Source organism: Penicillium chermesinum (assembly GCF_028974085.1).
Source record: "Penicillium chermesinum strain IBT 19713 chromosome Unknown utg000002l:1.0-5270490.0:1.0-5274688.0, whole genome shotgun sequence".
NCBI lineage: Eukaryota > Fungi > Ascomycota > Eurotiomycetes > Eurotiales > Aspergillaceae > Penicillium > Penicillium chermesinum.
The window spans coordinates 4,412,810-4,440,001 of NW_026695312.1; the positions used below are offsets into that span (position 1 = coordinate 4,412,810).

General features: G+C 51.4%; 13 protein-coding genes across 13 annotated transcripts; 9 read left to right on the forward strand and 4 right to left on the reverse strand.

Annotated features, from left to right (window-relative positions):
* Positions 1-460: 460 nt before the first annotated feature.
* On the forward strand, positions 461-787 carry N7468_002523 (uncharacterized protein; the record flags this gene model as incomplete). The annotated part of the gene is made up of 1 exon (XM_058471820.1): positions 461-787. The coding sequence occupies one exon, from the start codon at positions 461-463 to the stop codon at positions 785-787; it is 327 nt and encodes a 108-aa protein (XP_058334961.1).
* A 308-nt stretch (positions 788-1,095) lies between these two features.
* On the forward strand, positions 1,096-2,116 carry N7468_002524 (uncharacterized protein; the record flags this gene model as incomplete). The annotated part of the gene is made up of 2 exons (XM_058471821.1): positions 1,096-1,254; positions 1,352-2,116. The coding sequence occupies 2 exons, from the start codon at positions 1,096-1,098 to the stop codon at positions 2,114-2,116; spliced, it is 924 nt and encodes a 307-aa protein (XP_058334962.1).
* Positions 2,117-3,006: 890 nt separating this feature from the next.
* Positions 3,007-4,291, reverse strand: gpaA (guanine nucleotide-binding protein subunit alpha gpaA; the record flags this gene model as incomplete). Its single annotated transcript, XM_058471822.1, has 4 exons — positions 3,007-3,050; positions 3,117-3,673; positions 3,739-4,081; positions 4,174-4,291. The coding sequence occupies 4 exons, from the start codon at positions 4,289-4,291 to the stop codon at positions 3,007-3,009; spliced, it is 1,062 nt and encodes a 353-aa protein (XP_058334963.1).
* Positions 4,292-6,370: 2,079 nt separating this feature from the next.
* N7468_002526 (uncharacterized protein) lies at positions 6,371-6,595 on the forward strand (the record flags this gene model as incomplete). Its single annotated transcript, XM_058471823.1, has 1 exon — positions 6,371-6,595. The coding sequence occupies one exon, from the start codon at positions 6,371-6,373 to the stop codon at positions 6,593-6,595; it is 225 nt and encodes a 74-aa protein (XP_058334964.1).
* Positions 6,596-7,859: 1,264 nt separating this feature from the next.
* N7468_002527 (Smr domain-containing protein) lies at positions 7,860-8,787 on the forward strand (the record flags this gene model as incomplete). Its single annotated transcript, XM_058471824.1, has 4 exons — positions 7,860-7,893; positions 7,978-8,078; positions 8,149-8,399; positions 8,457-8,787. The coding sequence occupies 4 exons, from the start codon at positions 7,860-7,862 to the stop codon at positions 8,785-8,787; spliced, it is 717 nt and encodes a 238-aa protein (XP_058334965.1).
* A 375-nt stretch (positions 8,788-9,162) lies between these two features.
* Positions 9,163-10,399, reverse strand: N7468_002528 (FPP/GGPP synthase family protein; the record flags this gene model as incomplete). The annotated part of the gene is made up of 2 exons (XM_058471825.1): positions 9,163-9,916; positions 10,011-10,399. The coding sequence occupies 2 exons, from the start codon at positions 10,397-10,399 to the stop codon at positions 9,163-9,165; spliced, it is 1,143 nt and encodes a 380-aa protein (XP_058334966.1).
* Positions 10,400-11,326: 927 nt separating this feature from the next.
* N7468_002529 (cell division control protein 14) lies at positions 11,327-12,237 on the forward strand (the record flags this gene model as incomplete). The annotated part of the gene is made up of 3 exons (XM_058471826.1): positions 11,327-11,576; positions 11,635-11,708; positions 11,734-12,237. The coding sequence occupies 3 exons, from the start codon at positions 11,327-11,329 to the stop codon at positions 12,235-12,237; spliced, it is 828 nt and encodes a 275-aa protein (XP_058334967.1).
* Positions 12,238-13,599: 1,362 nt separating this feature from the next.
* N7468_002530 (uncharacterized protein) lies at positions 13,600-13,944 on the forward strand (the record flags this gene model as incomplete). Its single annotated transcript, XM_058471827.1, has 1 exon — positions 13,600-13,944. One exon carries the CDS (start codon positions 13,600-13,602, stop codon positions 13,942-13,944), a length of 345 nt encoding a protein of 114 aa, XP_058334968.1.
* Positions 13,945-13,978: 34 nt separating this feature from the next.
* N7468_002531 (putative mitochondrial outer membrane protein (Sam35)) lies at positions 13,979-14,962 on the reverse strand (the record flags this gene model as incomplete). The annotated part of the gene is made up of 3 exons (XM_058471828.1): positions 13,979-14,374; positions 14,429-14,668; positions 14,726-14,962. 3 exons carry the CDS (start codon positions 14,960-14,962, stop codon positions 13,979-13,981), a joined length of 873 nt encoding a protein of 290 aa, XP_058334969.1.
* Positions 14,963-15,825: 863 nt separating this feature from the next.
* Positions 15,826-17,165, forward strand: N7468_002532 (uncharacterized protein; the record flags this gene model as incomplete). The annotated part of the gene is made up of 2 exons (XM_058471829.1): positions 15,826-15,931; positions 15,985-17,165. 2 exons carry the CDS (start codon positions 15,826-15,828, stop codon positions 17,163-17,165), a joined length of 1,287 nt encoding a protein of 428 aa, XP_058334970.1.
* A 461-nt stretch (positions 17,166-17,626) lies between these two features.
* Positions 17,627-22,134, reverse strand: N7468_002533 (ribosome biogenesis protein URB2; the record flags this gene model as incomplete). The annotated part of the gene is made up of 2 exons (XM_058471830.1): positions 17,627-22,045; positions 22,117-22,134. 2 exons carry the CDS (start codon positions 22,132-22,134, stop codon positions 17,627-17,629), a joined length of 4,437 nt encoding a protein of 1,478 aa, XP_058334971.1.
* A 267-nt stretch (positions 22,135-22,401) lies between these two features.
* Positions 22,402-23,030, forward strand: N7468_002534 (MICOS complex subunit MIC10; the record flags this gene model as incomplete). The annotated part of the gene is made up of 3 exons (XM_058471831.1): positions 22,402-22,470; positions 22,611-22,761; positions 22,981-23,030. The coding sequence occupies 3 exons, from the start codon at positions 22,402-22,404 to the stop codon at positions 23,028-23,030; spliced, it is 270 nt and encodes an 89-aa protein (XP_058334972.1).
* A 1,453-nt stretch (positions 23,031-24,483) lies between these two features.
* On the forward strand, positions 24,484-26,245 carry N7468_002535 (nucleobase cation symporter-1 family protein; the record flags this gene model as incomplete). The annotated part of the gene is made up of 5 exons (XM_058471832.1): positions 24,484-24,583; positions 24,644-24,714; positions 24,770-25,019; positions 25,075-25,799; positions 25,877-26,245. 5 exons carry the CDS (start codon positions 24,484-24,486, stop codon positions 26,243-26,245), a joined length of 1,515 nt encoding a protein of 504 aa, XP_058334973.1.
* Between the last annotated feature and the right edge of the window lie 947 nt (positions 26,246-27,192).

Consider the following 27,192-nt stretch of genomic DNA (forward strand, 5'->3'; position numbering starts at 1 on the left):
ATGGTGTCACCTGGAAATCATCACATCATTGCATCGTATAGATCATGAGGGCCCCGGCTGGGGTTTAGGTTGTCAAGAGGTCGATCCTATCTTTGTTTCCCCAGGCCGCCCACTGTAGAATTTCGTATAATACGGCACTCGCCTCCATTCTGGAGCAGTAATTCTTTGCCACCAGTTGAGGACGCTCCTGCACTTCCAACCGAAAGATCCGAATTCAGCCTCGATCCCACGATCTCTCGAGCTATATAAGCAGCTACACAAAGACTCGGACGGTGGCCTCGACCGGACCAGAACGCAGGCCTCAAGTTGCAGCCCAGTGACACACGAAATGGTGACATCAAAGCCAGTATAATCCCACAGTACTCAGATTCTACACCTATACGAACGACAGCCTCGGTCCCCCGAACCTCCCACGTTCCAACAGGGATACCCTAGCAATATCATAGAGCGCAAAGCCACGATGGAGAAAACAGACTCGCAAACGCCTTCCACACCCACCGTCATCCCAGCTCCGGTCTCTGCGTGCGATGTATTGACGCCACTGTCGCAAGACACGGGTCTTCCTACCAGTGGCGCCGTCGCCGCGAGAGTGCGCCAGCAGATGCGGGAAAATGCAAGTTCGCCTTCACCCGCGAGTTCGCCCTCCTCCTCCCATTCAGACTCAGCGACCCGTTCGGGAGGCGAGCTGAGCCCCGTGCAAAAGCGGAGCGAAACCCTGTTGCCTATGGGTAAACGCGAAGGCGATGCGGTCAGGACGTGGAGACGGATGATTGTGGAGTACAGGTAGCGCGGTGCCCTCTCCTAACGACGGCGTTTCATGTTTGATGTTTCGTATTCTGGGCTTTGGTCTGATTCCATGTCATTTTAGCCGGTGGTACACGTGGTTTGCATTATGCATTTTGACGTTTATGTTGATGTTTAGGAATGAATGATCCACGGCCGTAATCTGCTTCCTAAGGTTTCCCGGTTCCAAGGTTCCAAGCCACGGATCATGCTTAGTCATATATAGTTGGGGCGCTTGTGGCTTCTTCACTCTGCGCGATATCTTGACTGATACTGTCCTCGCCTTCGACCTCCCTTTGGCTTGCGCGCGTAATGGCTGTAACCGCTTTTCCTGCTGCTGGAGAAGCTCCAGATCTCACACTGCTCAATGTAGCCCGGCTTTTCACTCGTCTCGAGCACAATCTCCTGTCTCCGGGTGCTGAACTCCCCACGCTGCGGCGCTCCGAGTTCCAACGCATGCGGGTGACCAAGGTAGATAACCCTGCAATAGATGAGAGTTGGAGGGGAGGCTCATGCGGAGCTTCGGCCCCACAGAATATACGGATTCAGAACTAACAATTCGCACTAGAATGTTGAATACGCCCGCACTCTCCTCTCGCAATTAGAGCGCAGCCTCCCCCAACTCAAACAACCTGACCGCCGCGCCGAAGCCCAAACAGAGATCGCGAGAGACCGCCAGCTTCTCAAACGGATGGAAACCGTTCTCAGCGAGGAAGAGACTCGGGCGCCCCAGGACGATACAGACACCGAGGATAGCGAATGGGCCGACGTGCTATCCCAACCCATTGCCCCCGAAAAGCCAGCCAGCCAGCCAGACAAAAGCAGCCCTCATACCCCAAGTACAAACACAAGTACAACTATCAGAACTCTACCCAACTCTACATCTCCACCCTCGCCTCCAGACTCAACCCGCGCACCAGAATCCTCCACTCTCCGCAATCGCCGAACCCCGTCTTCACATCCTTCAGCTCAGGATTCCGCAAAAGCCACCGGCAACTCCCGCCTCGGCGCCTCAGAAGACGCCCTCAGTGCCCAGCGCCTCGAACAAGAAGACCTCACCACCTCCCTCCTGTCCCTGGCAAGCCAACTCAAAGCCTCCTCGCACAGCTTCCAAGCCACGCTCGACAACGAAAAGTCCGCGCTCGACCGTGCCGTCACAGGCATGGACAAGACCTCGTCGACGATGGAAGCAGCGGGGCAACGTATGGGCATGCTGCGGCGGATGACGGAAGGCAAGGGCTGGTGGGGGCGGATGATGCTGTATGCGTGGATCTTCGGGCTGTGGCTCGTAGCAGTGCTGATTGTGTTTTTGGGGCCTAAGTTGCGCTTTTAAGGCATTTTCCAGGCTGCAGGCCGCGTGGAGGTCTGGAGGCGTTTTCGGCTGATTTGCCCTCTGCTTTTGTTAATTTAGATACCCGGACTGTAAGCTTTTTTTTTTGGACCCCAAGTTAGAATTTCTTGGCTTTTGTAATTGCATTCTTCCTGCTTTTACTTCTTTAACTCTTTTTTTCCCTCTCCCTTTTTTCCGAGTTTAGTTTTGTAAGAGGTTCAGCTCGCCACTGGCATGTTCGGGTGTTAGTCTACGTAATTCTAAGTCTACGTAATTTATGGCTCGGGGAGTGCGCGCAGCCGCCGGCGTGATCTTGCGCTGAGCATGTTCAAACTGACCTCATGCTACATGAAGAGCATTTTTGAATAGTCAGAAACCTGTTTCAATTCCTAATTCTGACGATAGCCCAACCGACCTGGCATGACACATGAGAAGGGGACATGAGAATCCACTATCATTTCCCCGCGCACTGCCGAAGATCGCACAAGGGAAGATGAAGGGGTGAGACGGTATGGTTACATACAAGATCACGATAAAAAAAAAGAGAAAAACAGAGGGGATAGCAACCAAGTAGGATATCCAGCGTTCAATGAAACATGAAGGGGAAAAAAAAAGAAACGAGAAGAAAATATGAGAAAAATTCCTGGTCTGCGTCGTCGAGAGCAGGAGGAAGAACCGGCTAAGAGATCGTGTCAGGGACGAGCGCAAATTAGAAGACACACAAGAAAAGAAAAGAAGTAAAGGAAAAGAAAAGAGATAGAGACAGATGAGAAAAGATGTTCAACGCCGGAATTCTTGGGTAACAGGGCTTTTGATCACATCCTGACGAGATATGATGAGCCAATGAAAAACAAAACACATGCGATCTAGTCCACATCCCGACACTCAATTCATTAGATCAAACCGCATTGGCGCAGGTTCTCTTGGATGATGATATCTGGATTGGGAAAAATAGAAAGATTAGTACGAAATATCGATTCAACGAGGGTAGGGAAAGACATACCGTTGACAGCGGCCATGACGAAGCGGATTTGGGTGGTGTCAGTGGCGCAGGTGAAGTGAGTGTAGATCTGCTTCTGCTCGGCTTGGTTGAGGGAAACGAAACGGTTCAGAATGTAATCGCAGGCGGCGGCGTAGTCGGCACCACCCTCGTAGTCGGGGAAGTAGTTCTTCATGGGGCTCACGGGAAGCTTCTCCTTGAAGCGGTCGATCTTGTTGAGGAAGAGAATGATCGAGGTCTTGACGAACCAGCGGGAGTTGCAGATGGAGTCGAACAGAGTCAGGGCTTCTTGCATACGGTTGACGGTTTCATCTTCAAACAGCAGCTGATCGTATTCGGAGATGGCGACCAAGAAGAGAATGGTGGTGACGTTCTCAAAGCAGTGAATCCACTTCTTTCGCTCGGATCGTTGACCGCCGACGTCGAACATACGGTAGGTCAGATCGCCAATGATGAAGGTAGTCTCGGTGATACCGGTGGTCTTGACACGAGAGCGGAGCACATCCTGGTCCGTGGGGAGGTAGTCGGGCTGGCCGATACGGTCAATGGCATCGAAGTAGCTTTTTTTCCCCGCAAGGTTAGTTTATGGCACTCCGAGGTGTCCATCGAATAATTTTCAACTCACTATTTCGCAGAGTCATTCAACTGGTACTCGCGAGAGCGCTTGAAACACTCCTGCACGCCAGAGTCGCGCCACAAGGCACCGATCGCGTTGCCGACCTCGGGAGGAATGCTGTCACCCTCGATCTGTGCTGGTTGCATGAAAATAGTCTGGACGTGGTACTCGTTGCGTGCGTCCTCCAAAGGCAGCTCCAGGGACTCCATGGCCTCCAAGATGACCCGCATTGACTGGACAGTGTTGCTGTAGATAATTTCCTTGAAGGACTCGCGCTCGTCGCGGGAGTAACCGCCCTCGTGAATCAACTTCATCTGCTTCAGAATAGTCGACTTGCCCGACTCTCCGGCACCTATATTCCATTTCCGTCATATTAGACTAGTTCTTTTCCTGTCGATGGCTCATGCGATCGCCATCAAGGGAGGAGCTGGAGTCGAATCATACCGAGCAGCAACATCTTGATCTCATTCCGTTGCAACATCTTGTCGCGCTTGAGCTGGTTCTCAATCTCCTCGTTGCGGGCCTTCCCCTCCTTATCCTCGGTACTCATCCCACAACCCATTTTGGCGGTAGTATGTGGCGTTAACGAAAGTGATGCGGTTCGTGCGAGTCGATTGACTCGAGTGATTCGTGTTCAACAGGGACTGAGCGACGGAAATGGTCAGCAAACTTTTGCCCCTTTTCCTATTGATCTCTTCGTCGTTTTCCGTCGGGCTGGTCGCGTTCGATGGAAGGACAGAATAGACAACGGTAGTACAAGCCGCTGAAAACCGACGTTTCAGGACGCAATGGGAGTCGATGCAAGGGTGAAACAAAAGAAGTTTCCCACGAGAGGATGGACAGCTGCAGGAAAAGGGGGCACCCACCTTGTAGTTGGAGGCCCCTTGAGGAAGGCGATGAGGGGTCGGAAGGAAGAAAAGGATGTCGGACAAAAGAAAGAAGACCGGGCTACAAGAGCTGGAGAAGGAGGTGATCAGGTAAGGGGGAGGGGGGGAAATTGGGAAGTTTCAGCAGGAAAGGAGAGAGCGGGTAATACAATGGTATGGGACCCACAAGGTTAGCTAGATCGACGAGATTGATGAGTAGAAGTACGCTTCAAATACACGCGATACCGTATTTCTTGGTACTGTCTAGGCGGTCCCATTGGACTGGGCCCTCGGATTGGACGAGCAATTGAAAAGAGCCCCCACTGCGACAGTCAATGACCGCACCGGTCCTCGCCAATCAAAGAGTCCCATTACCAGCGTTTCTGCCCCTTTCGCTCTCAGAACCGGGGGCCAAAGGAATTCTATAGGTACAAGGTACCCTGCGAGGCTCGAGAGCCGTTTAGCGCTGGAGTAACTATCTGCACTTTGTCAGCACATCTGGCCTTGCGGCATTCAGAGTTCCCTACTCGTCCTCGTTTTTAGGGAGTAATAGTTTTATCTCTCATTTCTAGGGAGTATTTGTCTCTCCGCAGATCACCAAGTGGAGAGAACTTTGGGGACTTGGAAACATGACACCATCGGGCAATTCTCGTGGTCTCCACGCGACTAGTTTGAAAGTCTTGAGGATTGGTGATCCTGGAAGACCTCTTCAGGGCTCATGCACTCCATAACTCGACAGGGGGATTCGCTGCAACACCCCGGCACCCATACCCAAAGGGCGGCACCCATACCCAAAGGGGTATGGGGGTTTTCCATTACTCTAACCGTTTTTCCCTCGTAGAAGCCGCCTTGTGCCCAGCTTAGCCTGACGAGTTTAATTTCTCGGCTTCAACGGAAGAATCTGCGCGGCCAGACGCTCACCGTCACACATCAGTATGTGACACACGGGCATGCCGAGAAGGACCAGTGGAAAGAAAGAAAAGCACACAAAGAACCCGGTTTCGGTTTCAAGGCAGCTCCTGTTTCAGCGACCGCTATTGAGGCGTTGAAACCTGAATGAGCCGGTTAATGCACCGCAACAAAGAACGGCCAGAAGGAACCATGCTCGCGTTCAGCTGCCCGTAAGAGGGACCATCTCCATCAAGTCTTGAGAATCTCCACACGAGAAAGCCTGAGCACGCTGATCGGACCGGGGACTGTATTTGCCCATACGGCGCACGTTCGCCTGGCCTTCATATGGCCGTAAGCCCTGTACGGTAAATGGGTTCCTTCAAAGTACACAAGCTAGGGCAGCCCCTGATCAGCAGAGCCCACCGACTCGCCACCAGGGACAACCAGCCATGCACGAGGACATCAAAGATCTCGAGCGGGGAATGATATGGCTCTGGCAAAGGGGGCCTTTCTGGCAATCAGGAATTACCCACAGCGCACATGGCGAAGCCCACAGAAGAGGCCCCCTTTCGAAGGTCAGATTTTCTAGAATTTTCAGGCCGTCCACATACATTGCGCTATTGTTCTCCGCCCCACCCGCTAGGCTCACTAGATCATGCTCTACCGTGCAAGTTCTCCTGACTTGCACGCATTAGGGCATGTTAACTTAATTTAATGGGGCCCGGAGATAGGATGGAAGATAGGACACTAATTATCAGGCCAATGGCAGTGCTTTGTACCTGACTCAGTATGGGATTAAATATTAGCCAGGATTGCAGTCGGTCCTTTGGTCCTTTAGAAATCACCGTACATTATACGGAGTATGCACCGTAGAGCTGAACGATATGGGTGGTCCTGGTATGGCTGCCATGCTAGTAGCTCCTGCTACTAGTAGTGCCACTATAGCCGCGGACGACAGTTGGCGATACAAGTGCGAGAGCGCCAAGCCACATAAAGTTTCTGCTCGCCACGTACCGCATGTTGAAGTTTTTCGCACCAGCGGGACTGGAGTGGTCCCACCATTCAAGTCTTTGGGTACTTTTGCTCCATTCGGATCGTGGACGCCCTGATAATGTTGCGATTGATAGCAGTGTTCACATGAACGACTCGAGGTTCGAGCTCATATTATGCAGGTACAGAAATAGATAGCTGTAAGCCACTGCTCGCCTCCTTTTACGCAACTCTAACAAAGAACTATCTTTATCTTGAATACCTGCTCTGAGGCTTTGATTGATTCACTTTCACTGGGCACTTCACGTTACAAGCATAGGGAGTCCGATCCAGTCCCCGCGTTTTCTCCACTGGGACGTGGACGATCAAAGACGGAACCACTATTGAGTCCTGTAAGGAACGATAGGAATGAAGCAGCTCATTGACCAGAGGGGTTGATTTGGACAGACAAAGCGACGTGACATAAAATGATCTACTAGTACTATGACTGAAGGAGGTTGAGGCGGGTCTTGAAACGCTACGACAGTACTAGCATTGAACACCCCCACGATCTGCGTAACGAAACATAATGTCCGCCCTTCGGGGTAACGAAGAACAGGTCGAGCTCGAATGACATTTCTGATCTTTGGGCTCTAGGGCTACACTGGTCTCGTGTATGAGAGGAGTGCACATTGAGTAGATGTGTAGCTCACTAGTAGCCTGATCGTCTATCTTGAGCTTCCGCTATGAATAGAAAAGTCCAGCAGCTACTCGAAGTTGAGCTATCTGGATTTCTTTACACTGAGCTGCTTGTGTATTCACACAGATCGTTCACAATCTCATTACTCATATTATCAGGGGTTAATCAAGGAGATAGTCTACGTCCTGCTGGATTCCATGAGATTCTGTCGCTTGCCAAGATAATATTGAGGGCATGTAAATCGATGCCGGAGACTCGAACTGCTTTTACGATAGTCCTGGGGCTCAGCTCTGAAAGCCGTCTAAATCGCAGCAAAACGATTATATTTACCGTGTTATATTGTATTCCATTAAGCCTTACTTCCAGGGTTAGTAGTCACTTCAATCAAGAGTCCATCCATGAGGAAAATGGCAAGCCTGGGAAGTACCCGCAGTCTGCCTTACAGCTTGGGATACAGACAGTCCAGGCGTCAAGCTTACCGTCTACAGATGATTCATGTACTATCTACATTGGCTCCGATAGGAATTTTGCTCATGAAACTTCCCCAGGATGCGTCGGCCCAAAGGACCCCAGGCCCAAGGAGGTAAGATCCACGGATTCGATCGGCGGGGATCGATCGAACTCGATTTTTCGGGTCCCTGGCTCCACTCTTCACCCTCTTCTTCCCCTGGGGGATTCTCCAACCCTCCCCCTCACAAACCACCATGTCGCACGAAATGTCCCACCTGGGCCCCCAGGGTACGTTTCACCCATCGCCACCCTCCACACATCAACCTCCATCTGGCGGGGCTCCCAATTGGTCTCCCTACTAACTCCGACCAGCCTTCAACCACGACCAGAGCAATGATGCGGAGGCCGAGTACGACCGACTCCGCGATCTAGCTCGCCAGGAGGCCGCTAAGCGCGGCTCATGCTTCTCTCGAGTAGGACTTCTCAATTCCGATCCCGGCACCGAAAGTGCAGGGTGTGCGAATTTCAGCTAACTTCGTCTAGTCGCAAGAAGCCTACGCGAACGGTGATGGCGCTCGCGCCAAGGAGCTGTCCGAGGAGGGAAAGGCGCACGGTCGGAAGATGGAGGAGTACAACAGGCAAGCTTCCGAGTTCATCTTCCGAGAGAATAACGCTAGCGGGCGCGTTGCGGAAGACACTATCGACTTGCACGGCCAATTCGTTGAAGAGGCGGAGGAGATTTTGGAGGAGCGTATCAAGTACGCCAAGGCGCATGGGCAGAACCATTTGCATGTGTATGTTTCCGTCTCTCCCTCTTTGGACGATTCGCTCGGGTCCTAACTAAGCTGCAGGATTGTTGGAAAGGGCAACCACTCCGTCAACCACATTCAGAAGATCAAGCCTCGGGTCGAGCAGGTCTGCCGGGAACTCGGTCTGCAGTATGCCACAGAGGAGAACGCTGGCCGTATCTATATCAACTTGACTGGCGGCGAGGCCGTTATGCCGCCACACCACCAGGCTCCATATGGGCAACACCAGCAGCATCAGCAGCCGCATGGCCAGTACCCTGGGCAGCAGCACCAGCAACAGCCGCAGCAGCAGGACGAGATCGAGCAGATGGTCAATGCTATCCTACCTCGTGTCATGCGCAAGATCGAAAAGGCGTGCTGTGTGGTCATGTAAGGTCGAGGTGGGTCCCTCGTGTGGGTATTGGATGTCCAGTTATGTTTGGATACGTACTACTTTGGTTAGCTTTTTGCCCCCTCTCTGATCAGAGATCATGTTTACCTGATACGTAGCTTGAGAGGCGTACGGCTTGGAGATAAGGTTGGAGCTATATATACCCTATGGTCTGATTATGCACAGAGGCATAGTCATTTAAAATTCAGCGTCATTCGTTACGAATCTCTTAATAGCAAGTATGTCCTTCAGAAATAGATTGAGATGAGACAACATTAAAACCAAGGGCTAGATGTGAGGGTATTGAAAGATCGCAAGAACTCTACCAAGACCAGGCAGAGAGGAAAGAAAAAACAAGACTAGCTTGGAACCACTCCCTCACTTTGCAGCCCCCTCATCCACTAGAGTGGAATGAACAATCTTGTTCAGGACAGCACGCACCATAGTGCCATCCCCACCCCCTTCCACACCAGGCATTGCATCAATAGCATCGATAAGTGTCAGCGCCTGTCCATGCAACTCCTGAACAACACGGCGGGTATGGTCAAAGCTACCGGTGCTCTGCATATACTGCACAGCATAGCGCTTGACTTCTTCGTCCTTCGTCCTCTGCTTCAAGATACTAAGCAGCTGGTGGCTCGCGGGGTGGGAACGAATGGAGTGAATAATCGGGAACGAGAATTTGCCCTCGGTCAAGTCCTCGCACATGCCCTTGTTCTGGGTGTAAGTGCTACTAGACAGATTCAGATAGTCGTCGCAGATCTGAAAGATCAGGCCCAGGACATTGACAAGGCTGACGCAGTCCTTACCCGTGGCGCTTTCGGCTTGCATCAGCTTCACAGCGAGCCGGAATAGTCCCCCCGTCTTGTTTCCCACCATCTCGAGGTATTCGTCTTCGGTGGGGCAGGTGAGGGTGTCGCGCCAGAAGAGGTCCATGCCCTGGCCACGGTGGAGGTTGAGGAGTTCCTGAATAAAGATATTGATTGCGGCGGGGTTGTTCAACTGTTGGATCTCTTGCAAGGCGAGGAAATAGACGTAGTTGGCGGAGTTGATGGTTTGGGCTGTACCGAAGATGTTGTGGGCGACGGGGACCCCGCGGCGGAGCATGGAGTTGTCCTGGACATCGTCGATGCTTGAAAGCAGCAGGGTGAGCTTTAGCTTTTGCCTTTCTGAAGCGCTAGGGGCTTTTGACCCGCTTGTTAGCTTAACGGTTAGAGGATGCTTACAGCAAGGAAGCTGTGTGTAGCATGGCTACCACGCGGGTAATGATCGCCAAGCTGGCAGGTGGAACCTGCAGCCAGGAGTTGAAAGCATCGATCAGCGCACGGCGAATATCCTTGCCTGGGTGTTCTTGCAGGTAGTCGTAAGGGCCTAGAATGATCTTCTCGTTCTTGGGCGACCAGGTACCATCTTTGTACTTTGTTCCGTCGACGCTGGACCTGTTCCGGCGATGTTTAGCTTTGATCGGCGAACTGCTGGCAGCGGGGTCGGCATCAGCGACTGACTTTCGGGGTCGGTGGCCTAAGCTGGTGGCATTTGTAGAACTTGTCCGGGGAGGAACCGGACTTGGTGGTTCAAGGTTCGGGGCGTTGGACGAGGAAGACATGTCTGCCATCGATGGAGGAGCTTGTAGCGGGGGAGGGAAGAGGAAAGTTAAGAAGCTGGAAATATGAGGAGGGGCCAAAAAGAAGTTCTACGAGTCAATAGGCATCAACGAAAGACCATCATTGCGAGCCTCAGACATCCGCCCTTTTATGTTAAACGGGTTTCTTTGTGTAGTTAATGGGCTTCTTTCACTCTACGAGCAGAGGGGAAGATGCCCTTGAACTCGCACTAATTGGGAGCTTTGATCGCCTCGGAGAGCGGATGCTGGGCAGCGCCCATGGAAAAGCAGGGATCGGCGACAAAGAAAGCCGTCATCTGCATCGAGTTACATATATCATATCACGAATCACAGGGCATAAAGTGGAGCTGCGCTAGGAGGGGTTGACCAGGGAGTGAAGGGTCGGTGGCTTGAACAATAGGAGGGGTTCATATTGTTCTTATCGCATCCCGTATAGACCCATTTGGGACCTTGGGAGGCCACGTCTAGACCTTCACCCATAAGGCTGAGACTTGGGGAAAGAGAGAAACCGGTTTTTAGCGCCGTTGCAGAAATAACCTCCAGCTGGCCAGAGGCTCATCAACCGCCACTGGCGTCTTTGCTCAAACGAGCATTAGTTGCTGCTAAATCGAGGGTGACGGGCCTGGAAAAGTGGAAACCGCGATGGAGCGGCCCGCAAGAAAAAGGGAAAGCGCGACCAGGTCGCCCCGGCAACCGCCCTTGCCCTTTCATGATCTGCCTTTATTTACTTCAGCTGCAGCATCTGACCTCATCGCCTCACACGGACCACATGAATGGTTCGTTTTTTGACTTATTCCTTGTTTGCGGATTGTTCAGCTATCCCCAAGGCTGTGCCTTTCCTTCTTATCTGCGGCATCCGCCGTTCTTGAAACAATTATTTTTTATACCCTTAACGATTCTTTTTTGTTTTCACGCCTCATGGAGAATCTACTAGCCCACTCCTTCGACTACTTATCCTCTTACGAGCCTAGCAAGATCCGCAAGGGCTTGCGCCAGGTAGAGGGCCTGCTGGCCCAGATCTGCCTGTCCAAGTCCAAGTCTACGGCCGATCGCAGGAGGTCATCCTTGGCTCCCGAGGCGCAACCAGCCCCTAAGCCTCTATCAGATTTGCGCGAGGACCCAGCTTTCCGGGAGTTCTTCAAGCTTCAAGATGGCTTCCAGTGGAATGGTACGTCTCCTAGTTTCGGCTGTTTCATCATGATAGAGCGCTAACAGAGAATGTTTAGTTGCAATGCGGCTCGTCGCCTGCCTCGAACATCTCCTCGGCCGCGGTAGCAATGGCACAAATGACATGCTGATCGTCTGCACGCTGGATCTTATTCAAGGCACACTGCTCCTCCACCCCCCCATCGCGAGCGCTCTTCGCGCGCGAGATCTACATGAACCTTCTCCTCGACCTCCTTGATCCGATCAATTGCCCTGCGATCCAGTCCGCGACCCTGCTTACACTGGTCACTGCACTGCTGGACTGCCCTGCCAACACTCGGACGTTCGAAGACTTGGATGGCCTCCTCACAGTCACTTCGTTGTTCAAGCAACGGGCTACTTCCCGAGAGGTCAAGCTCAAGCTGGTTGAGTTTCTCTATTTCTATCTTATGCCCGAAACCCCCATCCTTGCAACTCCGCCGGGCCTACAGCGGAGCCCGAGTAAACTTTCGCGACCAATATCACAAAGCTCACATACCTCCAATGGGTCTGCTGGCAAAACGAACCGTGATACGCGCACCACTGATGAGAAACAAGCCTTACTGGGGCGCTACTTGAATAATGTCGAAGACCTCGTTGAAGATTTGAAAGAGACTGCTCCATTTGGAGCAACGGTTTACTGAACGAATCCCTGATCATGTGCAACCTCATCCACTGATATGGTGGTGGTTTTTTCTACAGGGACCAGTTGCCCTTTCATTTTCTTTCTTTCCTGTTTCTTTTTTTCTTCCTCTTTTCTAGCGAGCCTTCCTTCTTTCTCTATTTCCATTCACAAGTCCCATATTCCGTCTGGTACGGTGTGCTACTTCAAGACTAACGCTGTCTCGGATTTCAAATATTGCGTCGTGTCTTTTCGGATTCTCTTTGATTTGGCGAGTTGAGCTCTACTTTTTTCCGCCGCCTTCTTCCTTTTTTTTTTCTGTTTTTTTTTTACCTTCTCCTTTTTCAAATCCCTCCCAATCTTTGACTTGCGTCATCCTCTGCGATTGGCCCTGAGCCTAGGTTTTCTCTTGTCTTTAATGGCACCATCATGACGATTGTGTACGATTTTTCTGTGTCATTTTCTCCTCCTGAACCTACCGCGGCAGATACATAGGGATCTATCAGATCAGATCGCTCTTTAAATTAGAGTAGGTAAATAGTCTAGTATCCAAATAAAGAACCACATTGTCTCCTTCTCAAGTACCGCTTATGGAAGGATCGCTGAGCTTGATATATGTAGTGCTGGGAAGAATTTTGGTGGTGTACTTCCTTCAGGCGCTGGTAAAGCGCCAGAGGCACCAGAGTCAGACTATAAACTTGGGGAGGCTGCAAGTCTAAAAGCAAATACTCAATGATCATCCCAAAGAGCCCTAGCGGTGGCAGTATTGGGTTTATCGTCTGAGGAACGCGTTTTTGATGGCCAGTAGTAGATGCTGGGGACCTTCAACTGGAAATTAAATACCCATGAATTGAGTGCTATGCACGATTTACCTAAATGAATTCCGCAATGCGGTGCTTAGCGGTCAGAAATAAACATGCAAATTTGAGGGGCTCTGGAAACTAATCATACGCCAAATTCAAATTGGGGCCTTAGAATCTGTCATGAATACCCAATAGACGGCTGGCCCACCAATGAGCCTCGAATCTTTACTAGTAACTCCGAATAGTGTAAAACCGGGCTTCATGAGGCTTAGGACATATCATTGCGGCGTCTTGCGTTGGTAGTGGAACCAGTTCTGTCCAAAATTTCCTCAATGTATAACCGCTCCGATGCTCCGATCTCGTATGGGAGTCCATCCATCTTGCAGATGAGTCAATGCAGAGTCCAAAGGTAACCTTGGAATGTGCGAGGTTGAAGACGGGGGACCGTGCTATCGCGCAGAACCATACAAAATTCTCTCCTCCTCGCCTGGGAATCTATTCAATAACGTTTGAATAAAGCCGGGCATATCCCCTTGAAGGAATACTTGGTCAAGGAATACTTTACGGCCGCCGCCTCCATCATGAAGCCCGGGGCTTCTCTCCTTCTGACCAACATGCACACGGACATAGGCGCCCTTAGCCAAGCGGGGGTTGACGGACATTCTAACGGGGTCAAGATCCGGTCCACGAGCTATTGCCATTCGATCTCGGATGTGGTCGCAGAGGCAGCAAAAGCCGGGCTTGAGACCAAAGATTTTGATTTGATCTCAGGGTCCTGGAGGTATTCTAGAAACTGCGTTGATAACTACCCAGGCGAGGCACACGGCGAGCGAGCCAACGAATGGGCAGGCATCAAAGTATGGTTTGCGCTCTGTTTTCGCAGAAAGATGGACCTACAGGGGCCGAAAACAAAGTGGGAGGAGTGATTATGCATCTTGTCGCTAGGATAATAAAACAGGTCTAGAAAAATCGTAGTAGTCTTTCTCGATGTTGTACAAGATTGTTGTGCTTCCGCAGCATTTGAGCCAGTCGATTTTGCTTCCACCCCAGCTCGTCATCCAGGATCAGGTGGGTGTAAGCAAATACGCTAGCGTCGAAAAGACCGGGATTGGGCCGGCCAAAGAAGTGGTCGTCCTCTCCTAATAATGCGGCAAGAGCTTCGAATGCATTGCCCGCGTCGCCTTCCAGATCGGCCACATCGATGTACCGCGTCGTCTTCAAGAGTTCGTCGCGTGCAGCTTGCTGAAGCTGGAACTCTAATGCAGTCCGTACAAGCGAATTGGATGTTGCTGGATTGATGTAGAGCCGACGGGCCACAGCATTAAAGTTGGCCTCGTCAAGGTAGAGTGCGTACAGCTGTACATACGCATCTGTTAGTGAAATCCTCGCACCGTCCCTACTATTACTTACCCAGGCATGGCGAATCCGGTGGTCGAGGAGAGAAGCATAAACTTCGAAACGGAGATTTAACTGTTGTTCTTCTTCGCAGTGGACTTGCTCAATTGCCCATTTCTGCAGCTTGTGAGAAGGAATCGCATCTGATGACCCTGCCGGGAGGGATGGAAGGAGGAATGGAAGTGCACCAGTCGGCGAGGCATGGTTGTTGGACGCGGTAATCTCGAAGTCAATACCGACAAATTTCAGGTAGGCCTAGAACGATCAACATCAGGGATACTGGCCAACGCGCAAGCCAACAGATGATCGTACCTGCCACTTGAGGCATTGAGGATTGAATGAGGGTCTTCCTCGACGCGCGCCTGCGGCATCGGTGAAAACGAAGAGCTGGTTCTCGCGTCGTTCGGATGGGATGCGTTGCGGAATGTCATTCGCGGGATAGGTGACCAGGGGGAACTTGTCGAAAAGGACTTTTATGGGAGTTGGGATTGAGAAGAATGAACGAGCGGCAGAGGCTGGCTCTGGGCCCTCACTGCCTTTAGGAGGCATGATGATTGCTGTTGGGGGAGTAGGTCACTTCTGTCGAATGAAATCACTCGGAAATCACGGGGAAAGTCGGCGTTAGTCAGCGACCGTTTCCAGGTCCCCGCAATCGCAGACTCGCTGGTCCATATCGTCCAGACTCTGTTTCTCCCGTTGTGTGTTGTCTCTGGCCTTCTTACGCAGCGTTGCTTTCCCCAGTCGCCGTCCACTCGCTGTTGAGGTTCCCCCGATGAACGTCGAGGCCTCGATTCGGTGAACTCGGTCTTCAAAGGCAGGCGTTGGACTCGGAACAGGTGCAATCCAAGCGCCTAGACCTTCATTTCGTTACGCCTGGATTTGTGCTCAAGAATATCGCCCATTCGTTATTCACTACAACCCTAAGCTTCGAGTCTCATCGAATCCCTCCGTTATCGATACCCGCTCCGCTTCCCGCTGCCCTGCAGGGCTTGTGTCTCGGCGGAGTTCGACTCGCCCACTCGGGCCATACAACCCCCACCTCGGCCCATTTTCATTCCGGATCGCAGGACTGCAATTAGTTCAAACTCGGCTCAGCACTCTTGCTCAACGGTCCTGGAAGCCTGGCGCAACTGCGCAGCCGCGCCTGCGCGGAACAATATCCACCATTGTCGTCCGTTTGTCGCTCGGCATAACCTTCCCATTTGATTAAAAATCAACCAAAAAATGCCACTTGACGAAGAAGGGGCCAAATGGTCATGGTAAATCACTCTCCAAAGAACGCTTCGCATTTGGCGTTGTCTCCGGTCCCCAATCCCAACCGATTTCAAAACATGCGCTGACGGGTCTGCAAATCTAGCGAACCATGTATTCGCGGCCATCGTTCCTCAAAATGCGAACACTTTGATCGCATGATGATCAAGGTGCCCAAAGCTGGTCGACCACTAGCCAAATGCCCACATCCAAAAGGATCATGCGAATGCAAGAAGACCTATGCGCTGATGGTCCGAATCCAAAAAGGTAATCCAGGTCTCTTCTCTCCGCCCCCGGTTGTGGCTAAGTTGATCATCTAGGATCCGGCTGTGTATGTCGCCCACTTTACACAGTGCCTGCAAGCTCCAGTGATTCCGATAGATCGACCCCGGCATCTGCACCTGCGATTGCATCACCGAGCCCCGGCAGGGTCCAGAAATCCGGAAGAAGGCAAAGCCATATGCAAGCAGCCCCCGAAAGTCTTGCGAGGGCTTTGGATTCAATGCCCGATCAATTCAAGCAAGAGGACGGCATTTCCTCAACTTACATGGCAAATCTACCTAGCCATCAATCGTCTAATAGTAACCAAAATAGTAGTGCTGGATCTTGCTGCTCCTCGACCCCTGCAGTGGCTACTCCTAAATCCACAACGGACCGATGGAACACGGAAGGTCTGAAATGGAAGAACCTTCTGCAGATGCAGGATGGTAAAGCTTGGCCAACCCCATCGGCTTCTACGTCAGGCCCGTACATGTCGTTTGGTATAAGCAGTACAAGTCACCCAGCCTACATGAACAATTACAATGCCACAACCTCGATGCCTGCGACCCCATTTCCTGGCCTGGTCAATGGCCTGGGAATATCAGATCCTGCCATGAACCCGTTTACTACGTCATCTTCGAACTCTTCATTTGATCCTGCAAGCCTGTTCAACGGCGAAGGGTGCGGAACGGAATGCCAATGTGGTGACGACTGTCAATGTCTCGGCTGTTCAGCACATCCATTCAACGATGCCACGAGAGAACGCGTACAAGAAATGGGCGTGTTGATGATCGACGGGCAAGGCCCAAGCCCGACCCCTCCGGCCTGGCCGCCAGTCTACTCAGGCGAATATTTCTCACCCGTCAATGAGGTGCCTCCAAACTTCTACCAACCTAACCCATACATCGACCAACCCTACGGGAACCCGCAGCCCTCGGTCAACGGTTACTCGCCCTCGATCGCGGATGGACCTCAAACCAGCGGCCTAATGCACCCCGCGGAATACCATACTCTCGAATACCCTGTCGGAATCTCCTGCTCCGATGTTACTGGCAGTTGTCAATGCGGCAGCGATTGCAGCTGTATCGGCTGCTTGACACACACAGGCCATGTTGGCTCAGATGCAAAGACTCCTTTCGAAGAGCTGGCCCAGCAACCCGACCAACAAGACCCAGCTCCTGCTTCATGCTGTGGTCCGCCGTCAACCCGGGGCCCCGCTCCCTTTACGTCCATGATATAAAAGTTAGATCTATGAGTGGGTTCCTTCCATCTTGGCTATTTTACCGTTGCGTCTACGATCCGAAGCTAGATCCACGAGCGGGATTTCGATTTCGAGTTGGGGTTTTTTTTCTCTTCGTTTGTTGCATGATTTATGATTATGATACCCGATTGCTAGAGCCTTGCCGATACCGTTCTGTGCTCTGCTCGGCTGGCGCTTTCTAACACTGGAGGGGGCGGCCGATTTTCGATCTTTGATGCTCGTCTTCATGTCGAATGTCGAGCTCTTTGATCTGCTCTCTACTCCTTAAACAATACACTTCTCATCTCCCAATAGCCTTGCTTCTGCTACGCCCTACTCCTGTGACTTGGATAGATTCTAAAATAATTCAAGATGATCAAAGCATGCATTGGGGATATCTTTAACTCTCAAGTAAACATGACCGTACTGTACAGAAGAGGATGCCGAAGTTTCCTCCCTCTTTATGCTTTGTTCCATTTCCCAAACCTCACGTAGTCATCATAGAGCGATTTGAAGACCGCGCGACCGGAGCCATCGAGCCCTGCATTCAGCGCCCGCAGCGACTCCCGCGACATAACGTCCAGCGCGGCGTACATACCCGGCATAAGTGAGACCTTGACGTCTGGAGCAAGCGAGCCGCGCAATGCACACTGCGCATACTCCATGATCACATACTGCAGGTACTGACCGGCGATGCGCTTGGCCTTCTTCGTCTCGTCGATGAGGGCTTCTCGGGAAGCGCCGGGCTGAGGCCGCAAAACGGCGGACACGGTGGGATCGCTGAGGGTGGTGAGGAGGCGGGTGTAGAAGGAGCATTGGGCGGGCTGCAGAGGGGCAAGCCAAAAAGGCTGGGAGAGGGATGAGGGTTGGAAGCGGGATGAGCGAGCGCGCTTACGAGATCGTGCGAACAGGCAACCGAGGAGACGCTGCATAGCGTTGACGACGAGGTGGAACCGGCCGCCGATTTTGACTCGCTGCAAACCGAGGACGACGCCCATCAAGCGGCAGAGACGAGTGTAGATTGTGGCTGAGTAGGAAGGCGAGATGCGTGGGCCGGCTTTCGAGGCGGACGTTGCAATTGCGGCGAGGATGGTGTCAATGTTGCACTGTGCCAGACTGCGAGTGTGGACGCGCAGGAGGAGAGTCAGACACTCGGCTGCAAAGCAGAATTGGTCGATTGAAGTACTGCGCGTCATCGCTTCAGCGAGATCACTGCAAAGGAGCGAGAGTTCGTGGGCTACGGGGCTTTCCTTGTTTTCAACTGGCGCCAACGAGATAATGGCGAGGTAAAGGACTAAGAGCCGATATCCGGCACCATTGCCTGTCAAACCGAGATTCCGGACCTCGCGAATTGACTGGGTGATTCTCGTAAGAGGCATGGCACGGAACCGCTCGGTGGTCGCTCTGATAAACAGCTGCTGATCCTCAGCATATAAAGACTGGAGTGTTAAGGTCTCGGCGCATTGAAGAACAGGCCCAGTGATGCTTGTCTCGGGGCCTTTGGAAGCAAGGAGACGCCGGCGAATGAGTCGAGATGGCTCAGAGTCAATTGACATTGCCATGTAATGTTCGATCTTTGATAGGAACTTTTCCACTTCGATGTTGTTCGTTGCCATATCTTCGAAATCTTCAAGCGCATCAATGGTCTTGATAAGGGTTATGGTCTCCTCAAGCTGCTGCTTCCGGCATTGGTCCTTGACAGATTTCATATCCGCCAACACCAAGCCAAAAACGCGTTCGCGACATGCAGCGAGTTCATTCTCAGGGAAGGCCTTTTGAAGCTGTCCTCGGTGTAGCCACAACTCAGACAGAGACAGACGCAAGAGAAAACACGTCATCGAATCACGATCGATCTGTCTCAACTTGGCAGCCTGCTTAGAGACCCTGGAAAAGAGTTTCTTGAACATGGCATTTCGGTCATCTTTTGACAGAACTAGAAGTTTAGAGATGATTGCGCGATGAAGACTCCGGAAGGCTTTCATAGTTTGGAGATCCAGGTCGGTGCCCTCAAGGGAAATAGCTCGAGCTTCGGCCCAGATCGGTTCCCAGTCAGCAGTCAGGGTCGCGTCACATTTAGGCATCGCCGCCAACTTCGCCATCATAGTCAAAATACCAACAGTGATCTCAGACGAGCTGTCCTGCTGTAACACAACGCTGTGCAGGGTGTCCAAAAGAGCAGTCCGAAGACCCCGAGTAATTAACGCTGCTGGGATGCGTTGCAAGCTCTCCACATACAGTCGGCGATTGATTGGGTCCTGCTCGATATTCTTGTTGAGGAGGAGGGTCACGTCAGGAACAAGAGATGGCACACTGAGCAGATACTCATGGCAAACGATAATTGCCCACGCCTGAAGGAAGCGCGCATCGTCTGCTGCAGCTTCCAAAGGCAATACTGACGAGTGGTACTGGGCAGCGGCCAGTACAGAAAGATGCTTGAGCAGGCGAGAGCGGTCCTCAGATGCAATTCGATCCCAAAGCACTGGCAGCCTGACTAGAGCCAGGATATAAGCCAAGCCTAGAGTGCTCGAAGACAGCAAAGTATCAATACGACCATTCCAAGGCGCTTTCATCGAAGACTGCGCATCTTTGGATGAGACCGAGACAAGAAGTTCAGTGGCATTTCTGATGATTTGGGCAAATGACTCGAGTTGCTCGGCGTTAGGGTCGGCCTGTATGGCGGCTAATGCTGATCGGAATGCTTCCCAAGACTCAAGATGCGCAAGGGGCGCTTTGCTCAAGTTCTTATGGTTGCGATGGATAGTCTTCGCGGCAATCTCAACCACGGATCCGCTCTTCTGTGTCATTACATCAACGCGGGAGGTGTTTTGTAGAAGATTTCGCAGAAGTCGCCATAAGCGCCAGCGCCAATGTAAGACCTGTTTTGAAGAAAGCGTAGACGTAATACTTCCCACAAGCAGGCCAAGAGTCTTATCGGAATCTGTAAAAGATAAGCTTCGCCCACGGAGACCTGCCTCCGCAATGACGAAATGGGAATAAGAATTGGAGGTGTCGGAAATCTGGCCATCGGCGTTGCGTGTTTCAGATGCGGCAGCTCGCATCTGATTCGCAAAGGTATTTCCGATGAGGGAGGTACGAAGCGCATCGCTGTACGCATCGCACAAGTCATCATCTTCCCAAACAGAAAAAAGAGGTAATTTACTGTTGCCATTCCGAGCTTCTTGTAGGGTGAGAAGCTGGCTATGCCATATATCGACAAACGCAGACAAGTCTCTTGCAGCTGCAAAGCCACGCAGGAGTGGTATGATGATATCGTACTTGATAACATCGTAAGTTTCAGTGTCACCGGTGATATTGGTACGCCATTGGAGCATGACCTTATCGAGCAAAGCCTCAAGCAGGTTGCGGGCGTCCCGGAGACCGGAGTTGGGCAAAAAGACATCAACCCCAAGGCTGATGACCAGTGCCGTGACGGCCCATTGGACTTGGTCTAGGCTGTCCTCGAAGAGCCCTGTGAATCTCGCATGCGTAAGAATGGTGTGAAGAGATAAGCCAACGTTTCTTTCCAGAGCCACCTGGAGGAGTCGCTCAAGGATAGACACGAAATGAGAGTTGTAATGAGCTGGGTCATCTTCCTTCGCGTTCGAGTATGCCAACTCGGCCACAGCGACAAATAGTGTCTCCAACCAGGGGGCTTCACGCGCTTGCCGGCGAAAATCATCCCGCGGAACTGCTCGAACGGCAGTATCAAAAAGCTCCGGAAGAAGCTCAATAGATCGGTAAAGGACGCCCATCTCTTCTTGCGAGCCTTCCACATGCGATTTCTCGCGTATGATGGGCCTTAGGGTACCAGTGACGGGTTCCACAGCATTCCAATCAGGCTCCTCTTTAGAGTAATCGATGCCAGAGCCCCCATTCTCGAAGAATGCAGCACGCGCTGGGAGTAGAACATGAATAGCAACAATGCGTTCGATGGCGTGGAGAAGGTAAGCCCTTTCATCCGTGTCGAGGTTGATACCCCGCAAGCAGAATTGCAGTCTGAGCGCATGGGCAAAGCTCGACTTCGCGAAGCACTCGTTGCTGGTATTGTTGTCAGTGTCATCCTGGCGATGCGATCTTGACTCCCACAGCTCGACCATTGCTGGAAATACATAGAGCAGGTGCTGCAGATCTGTCGTTGTCCCCGCATGAGAAAACTGCGTGATGGCCACGGCCCCCAATTCCAATGATCGCCCAAGTAACACCGCAATTACGTCTGGCTCGCCCCTTAGGACGAGCTTGAGGTGAGAGCTCGCAACATCGTCCATGCTAATCGTATGTTGAGCCAGTGTAATAACCCCATACAAGCAGTCCAGCACCCGAAGGAAAGTGAGAAAGCACGATGAGGGGGTTTGCGGCGGGTTGTCGAGATCCATAGCATCTGCCTCATTCCCAGTATTTGCCCTCTTTCGCTTTGTCCCCTGAAATCCCATCTGCTCCTCCTGTGCTGAGGAACTAGAAAGAGTGTGACTGGAATCGGACTCTATGCTGGGAATAGCCAAACCCTGCCCCACAGCTGTTCCAATATCAACCTCAAGATCTGCTACCGTATCGCAAATAATTGTAAGAAACTTCTGGTCTTTCATGATGGTCGCGAGATTCTTCGGTGAAATCATATCGATCAGTTGTCGCAGGAGTAAAAACGACGCAGGTTCCACGCGATAGTTCTTCCCCATCCGAAGCTTTTTCAACAACCACCGGAGCACCCATTCCTCCTTGGGGGTAGGATTCGTCGTAACCTGGCCATCTCGATGAACTTCAGGGTGGCTTTCGCAGAGAGAGAGGTCGATGCCAATAATCTGCGCTGCCTCGTGAAGTTGGGTACCCGGAGCACCGCTACCTTTTTCTAGGCGGAGGAGCGCCTCTTGCGACGGACGCGGACGCTATGGAGGTAAATTAGTTTTGGATTATTTTTTTTTCTTAAAGAACCAGCTACTAGTACATCAAATCTTACCTCCACGAGTAAAGGCATGTCGATACCAGACCTTGAGGTCATATGAGGGGCGTCGTTCACTGCGTGGAGGAAAAAAAGAGTCAACCCAACGGGTGGAAAGCACGGCGAAATCCCCCGACCGCCTTTGCCCGATCTTCCTCGTCACTTCCGACTCCCTGCGTCTCCTCTCCAGACCTCATTCTCTTTCCTCCAATTGTCCTCTTGTGACTCTCTGTACGGGACTTGCTATCCGGAAACCAGCTCCTTGCTCTCCAGCTAATCTGTGAACTCTTCAGATCAATCACAATGGCCGAAAATGAGTCCCAGGTCGCGCGGGTCACCAAGCCCGTTAGCGAAGCTCTGCTCAACGAGAAGGTACGACTATACATCACGAATGCAAACTCGTTTGCATGATTGCATTTCCCGGGCTTCATGGCTGCTTCTTTGGGTCATGTGAAGCCAAGGATATGCGACGCGCAAAGTGTGGAGGCCTCGGCTAATACGATGTCGAACAGTGGGATCGTGCCATTTCCTCCATGATCATCAAGTCCTCTATCGGTCTTTCTTTCGGTGTCGTCTTCTCGGTGCTCCTCTTCAAGCGCCGAGCCTGGCCCGCTTGGGTTGGCCTTGGTTTCGGTGCCGGCCGTGCTTGGGAAGAAGCTGACGGTACGTTTACTGCTGCTCAGGTGGTGCGGAGAAATTGCCGGTACTATGGGACACTCGGCATTCGAGGAGGCCTTGTTTCAACATGATTCACCTTCATTTTGCTGTGATCAAGAAGTAATCTCTGGATCCCGAGGGTCTCCGGTGCCGACTATTGGCTTCTGTACCCATGAGGCTTGCGCATGTTTGTTGGCATCTGAACTAACCGTTTTACTCATGTAGCTTCCTTCCGCCGTGGTGACTCCCCCGTGAGAGATGCTCTGCGCCGGTAGACTCATGGCATGGTGACCCACCGTGTACGATAGTCTGTACAGAATTCGGGAGATCGACGACATGTTCCCTATAAAACAAAACGCTCAGATAGGCACCCGCGTCGCGACTCATGACCCACGCCCTCTTCAGGAGCACGGCATGCTTTTCTTTTATACTTTGCAAGAATCATTTGTACGTCTTAGATCTGCAATTTCGTTGTCTTGGTCACACCTGGAGTAGAAGAATCGCCATGTAGGGCAAGTAAATGCACAGGCGACGATGGAGCACCTTGCTACTACTGAGTCACCTTCAAGTCGTATTACCATTTGGGGCCATTCCAAGAGTCCTAGTAAGGTCGAATGCAATAAGTGACGGGAGCATGTAACCAAGTAGGACCGAGAGCCTCTAAGTACGCATTTGGGGAGCGCCTGCTCGTAGTACTTGAGGTGTAGGTGGATGTAATCCACCTTTCCAGTAGCATACCTGGAGACATGCCTAGATGAGCCACTTGACTATAGTTCAATTTATAGAGCACAGAAATCCGCCATTCATGAGGTGGCACTGATCAAGCCTAACAAGATGCTGTGATCGCCGCTACTGCGGATTGTGCATGATACCAAGTACCTTCTAGGGGACTTTAAGCTTAACCCTCTCAAGGTCCACGGTTCCTGCTGCAAGACTCTTCGTCTTATCGCATGGACGAAAGAAAAAGAAACTCCGGAAGCATAGAATCCAGGCTAGTCAATCGTGTGATGTAAACGCGGTGGGGACTGGACTGAAACATTGAATAGCATAAATAATTGCCTTTGATGGCAAAGGGTTCAACTAGACTAACTTAGTTAACTAACTCGGTTTACTAAAGCTTGTTTCGGCACGTGACCCAAAAACATTACTCGATCTCATCGAGTCAACCGGAGATTGGGGCGAATCTCCAATCTTTGCAGAGAATTCGGTGCCCCACCATTGATATGGAACAGACCAATCCCCGTCGTCCATTTGTTGCTTGCGGGGAATGAGTGGACCTTTGGGGGCATCCGTTCGCGCCCGATTATCGCAGCAGCTGCTGATAAAGTTGTCTTACTCGAGCAGCTCAGGCAATGGAATTGATAGTTATCCGTTCAGGCTCAAAATACCTGCCAAAACGGTCCATCCGGGGGATGATAACGCACATGGCGCTCCCGGGCGCATGATCGGCAAATTGACCTACCATGATTGATTCCTTTATCACACCAGCTCGGATACCAAGGATCCCTCCAGGTTCTTAATGGTGGCCTCCTCCTCCTCGTCGTCATTATATCATACCCCAGTCTCTCCTGTTCCTCCGCTTCTAGATTCCATATCGGATTTTTTTGCGTTTCCCTCTCCATTCGTTCGGTACCTGAACTTGGTTCTGGGAGTTGATCGTTTCTCCTTTAGTTCCTGGTATAGAGGGCAGTTGCTCCAAGTGGTTGTTCTACCAGAGCCCTCGACAAAATGTCGAAGATAAAATGGCTGGCTCGAAAGTTAGAGGTGGCCCATGAGCCAGGCTTGAGCAATACTCAGTTATTATTAACAAACGAAGATTTGCAACCAGGTAAGCTTGTGCAAATGATTTCCAGAGAAAACTTCTGCTGATTCTCCTTGACTTATGCAGTCGAGCCCGAACGTCGTCTATGGAGCTGGCTGAATTATATCGCATTTTGGATTGCTGACTCGCTGAATATTGTGAGTTCTCGTCTATGGCAATGCCGAAAGGGCTCCCTTCTAATCTGCCATATAGAACACTTGGATGATTTCATCCTCGATGATCGTCGGGGGCCTCTCATGGTGGCAATCATGGATTTGTGTCTGGGTCGGATATTTCATCGCCGCCGGATTCGTCTGCTTGACCGGTCGCATCGGTGCGGTATACCACATTTCTTTCCCCGTCACTGTGCGTGCATCCTTTGGTATCTGGGGCTCTTTCTGGCCGGTGATCAACCGAGTGGTGATGGCCATCATCTGGTACGGAGTGCAAGGTTACATTGGAGGTATGGATCCAACCACCCATATGGAAAACTCGAGTATTTACATATTACTTTCTAGGTGAATGCGTGACGTTGATGATCAGCGCAATTTGGCCTAGCTACTTACATCTGCCGAACACAATCTCCCCCGGTGCTGGGGTCAGTACTAGGGATTTCGTGAGCTTCTTCCTATTTTGGTTGTGTTCGCTTCCAGCCCTCTGGTTTCCGGTCCATAAAATTCGCCATCTATTTACCGTCAAGGCAATCTATTCGCCCATTGCTGCGATCGCTTTCTTTGCATGGGCCATATCCCGGGCCCATGGGATTGGGCCAATTATCCACCAGCCCAACACAGTCCATGGCAGCGACCTATCATGGGCTGTCGTTAAGGGTATCATGAACTGCATCGGCAATTTTGCAGCGCTAATCATGAACGATCCCGATTTCTCACGATTTGCTCGTACTCCCAAAGATGCACTATGGTCTCAGCTCCTTACTATCCCCATCGGCTTCGGTATCACCTCCTTCATCGGTATCATTGTATCTTCGTCCGCAGCAGTCATATACGGCAAATTGGTCTGGAATCCTCTTGACCTGCTCCAGATGTTCCTTGACGGAGCCAGCTCTGGCCAAAGATTCGGCATTTTCGTCATCGCTCTCGGTTTCACTCTCGCACAACTAGGAACCAACATCTCCGCAAACTCCGTCTCCGCAGGAACAGACTTGACAGCCCTCCTCCCACGATACCTGAACATCCGACGTGGTAGTTACATCTGCGCCGCCATCAGCTTAGCGATCTGCCCGGTAAGCCCTATCCCCAATTATTCCTCGATCAAGGGGAGAAAAAGAAAAGCCACAGCCACTAATTACCCCAACTACAGTGGAAACTCGCTTCCTCATCCAACCAATTCACCACCTACCTCTCCGCCTACTCTCTCTTCCTTTCCGCCATCGCCGGCGTAATGATCTGCGATTACTACATTGTACGCCGCGGGTACCTGGACGTCAAAGCGCTCTACAGTATTGGCAAAACAGACCCCTACTTCTACACTTACGGCTTCTCCTGGCAGGCCTACGCCGCCTATCTCTCCGGAATCCTGATTAACATCGTCGGTTTCGTGGGCGCAGTCGGTCCAACGGTTCCTATCGGCGCGACATATATCTACAACGTCAACTACTTCGCCGGTGTCATTGTCGCCGGTGGAATGTACTTTATTCTGACGAAGCTCTTCTCCCATTCCGGCGACTAGTGCGACGTGGAATGAGGTTGACATTGATACTGAGCATTTCTCTGTTGCGTACGAGGGGCAAGCCGTGGATGAGGAGAGTAGAGGTGATTATGTGAAGTCATTTGACGAGTCGTTCCCGCCGGATGATCAAAAAGGGTTGAGTGCGGCTTCTAATAAGGTTTGAGCGTGCTGCTTTGGAGATCTGGGATGGCTATGATGTCAAGCGTTTTTGTTTTATACTTTCTGTTTAGCCTAAAAAGACGAGATTCAGTTTTCTATCGACTATACAATACGATGAAATTATCATGGCGTGGATAACACTACTGAACCTGAAGTCTACTATTTCCATATGCAGTAGCCTAGTAAAATCATGTGACAAGAGACCTCTCCCGGGGTTGTGGTCTATCCAATTTCAACGTCCAATGAGGCTAAGGAACGCGTACCATCTATATATAACTATTCAGAACCAAGCGGGCCTCGCGAAATGGAAGTTTCTTGGGTAATCGATGTTGAGATTGTTCTATGACTAGACGACCGAAAATGCAAGTAGAAAAGCGAGAATCAAATATCCATACGGTCCAGCGCTTCATCTAGTAAACATACAATATGGGAAGACAAGGAGAGAACAGAAAGAGCGGATGACGGGTGATACGCCTGCACCCAGAAGCCGTCGGTCCCGAATGAGCAAAGATGAAAACAAAACCACCCATTCGTCACGACATGAAAAGTTGAGGAGAAGGAAAAATGGAAGACGGGTAGATAAAAACCATAGAAATCAGCTATGCAAAGCAGCCCGGTCCCAGAACAAGCAGAAATTCAGAAACCAAACAAGGTCACCGGTGATATGGGCGCCTTTCCATTCCCAGATGACCAACCATGATGCGGAGGGAAGCCCGATGTTCCCTATCCATGCAGTAGGATATGATGATGATGATGATGATGATGATGATGATGCAGACGTAAAATTA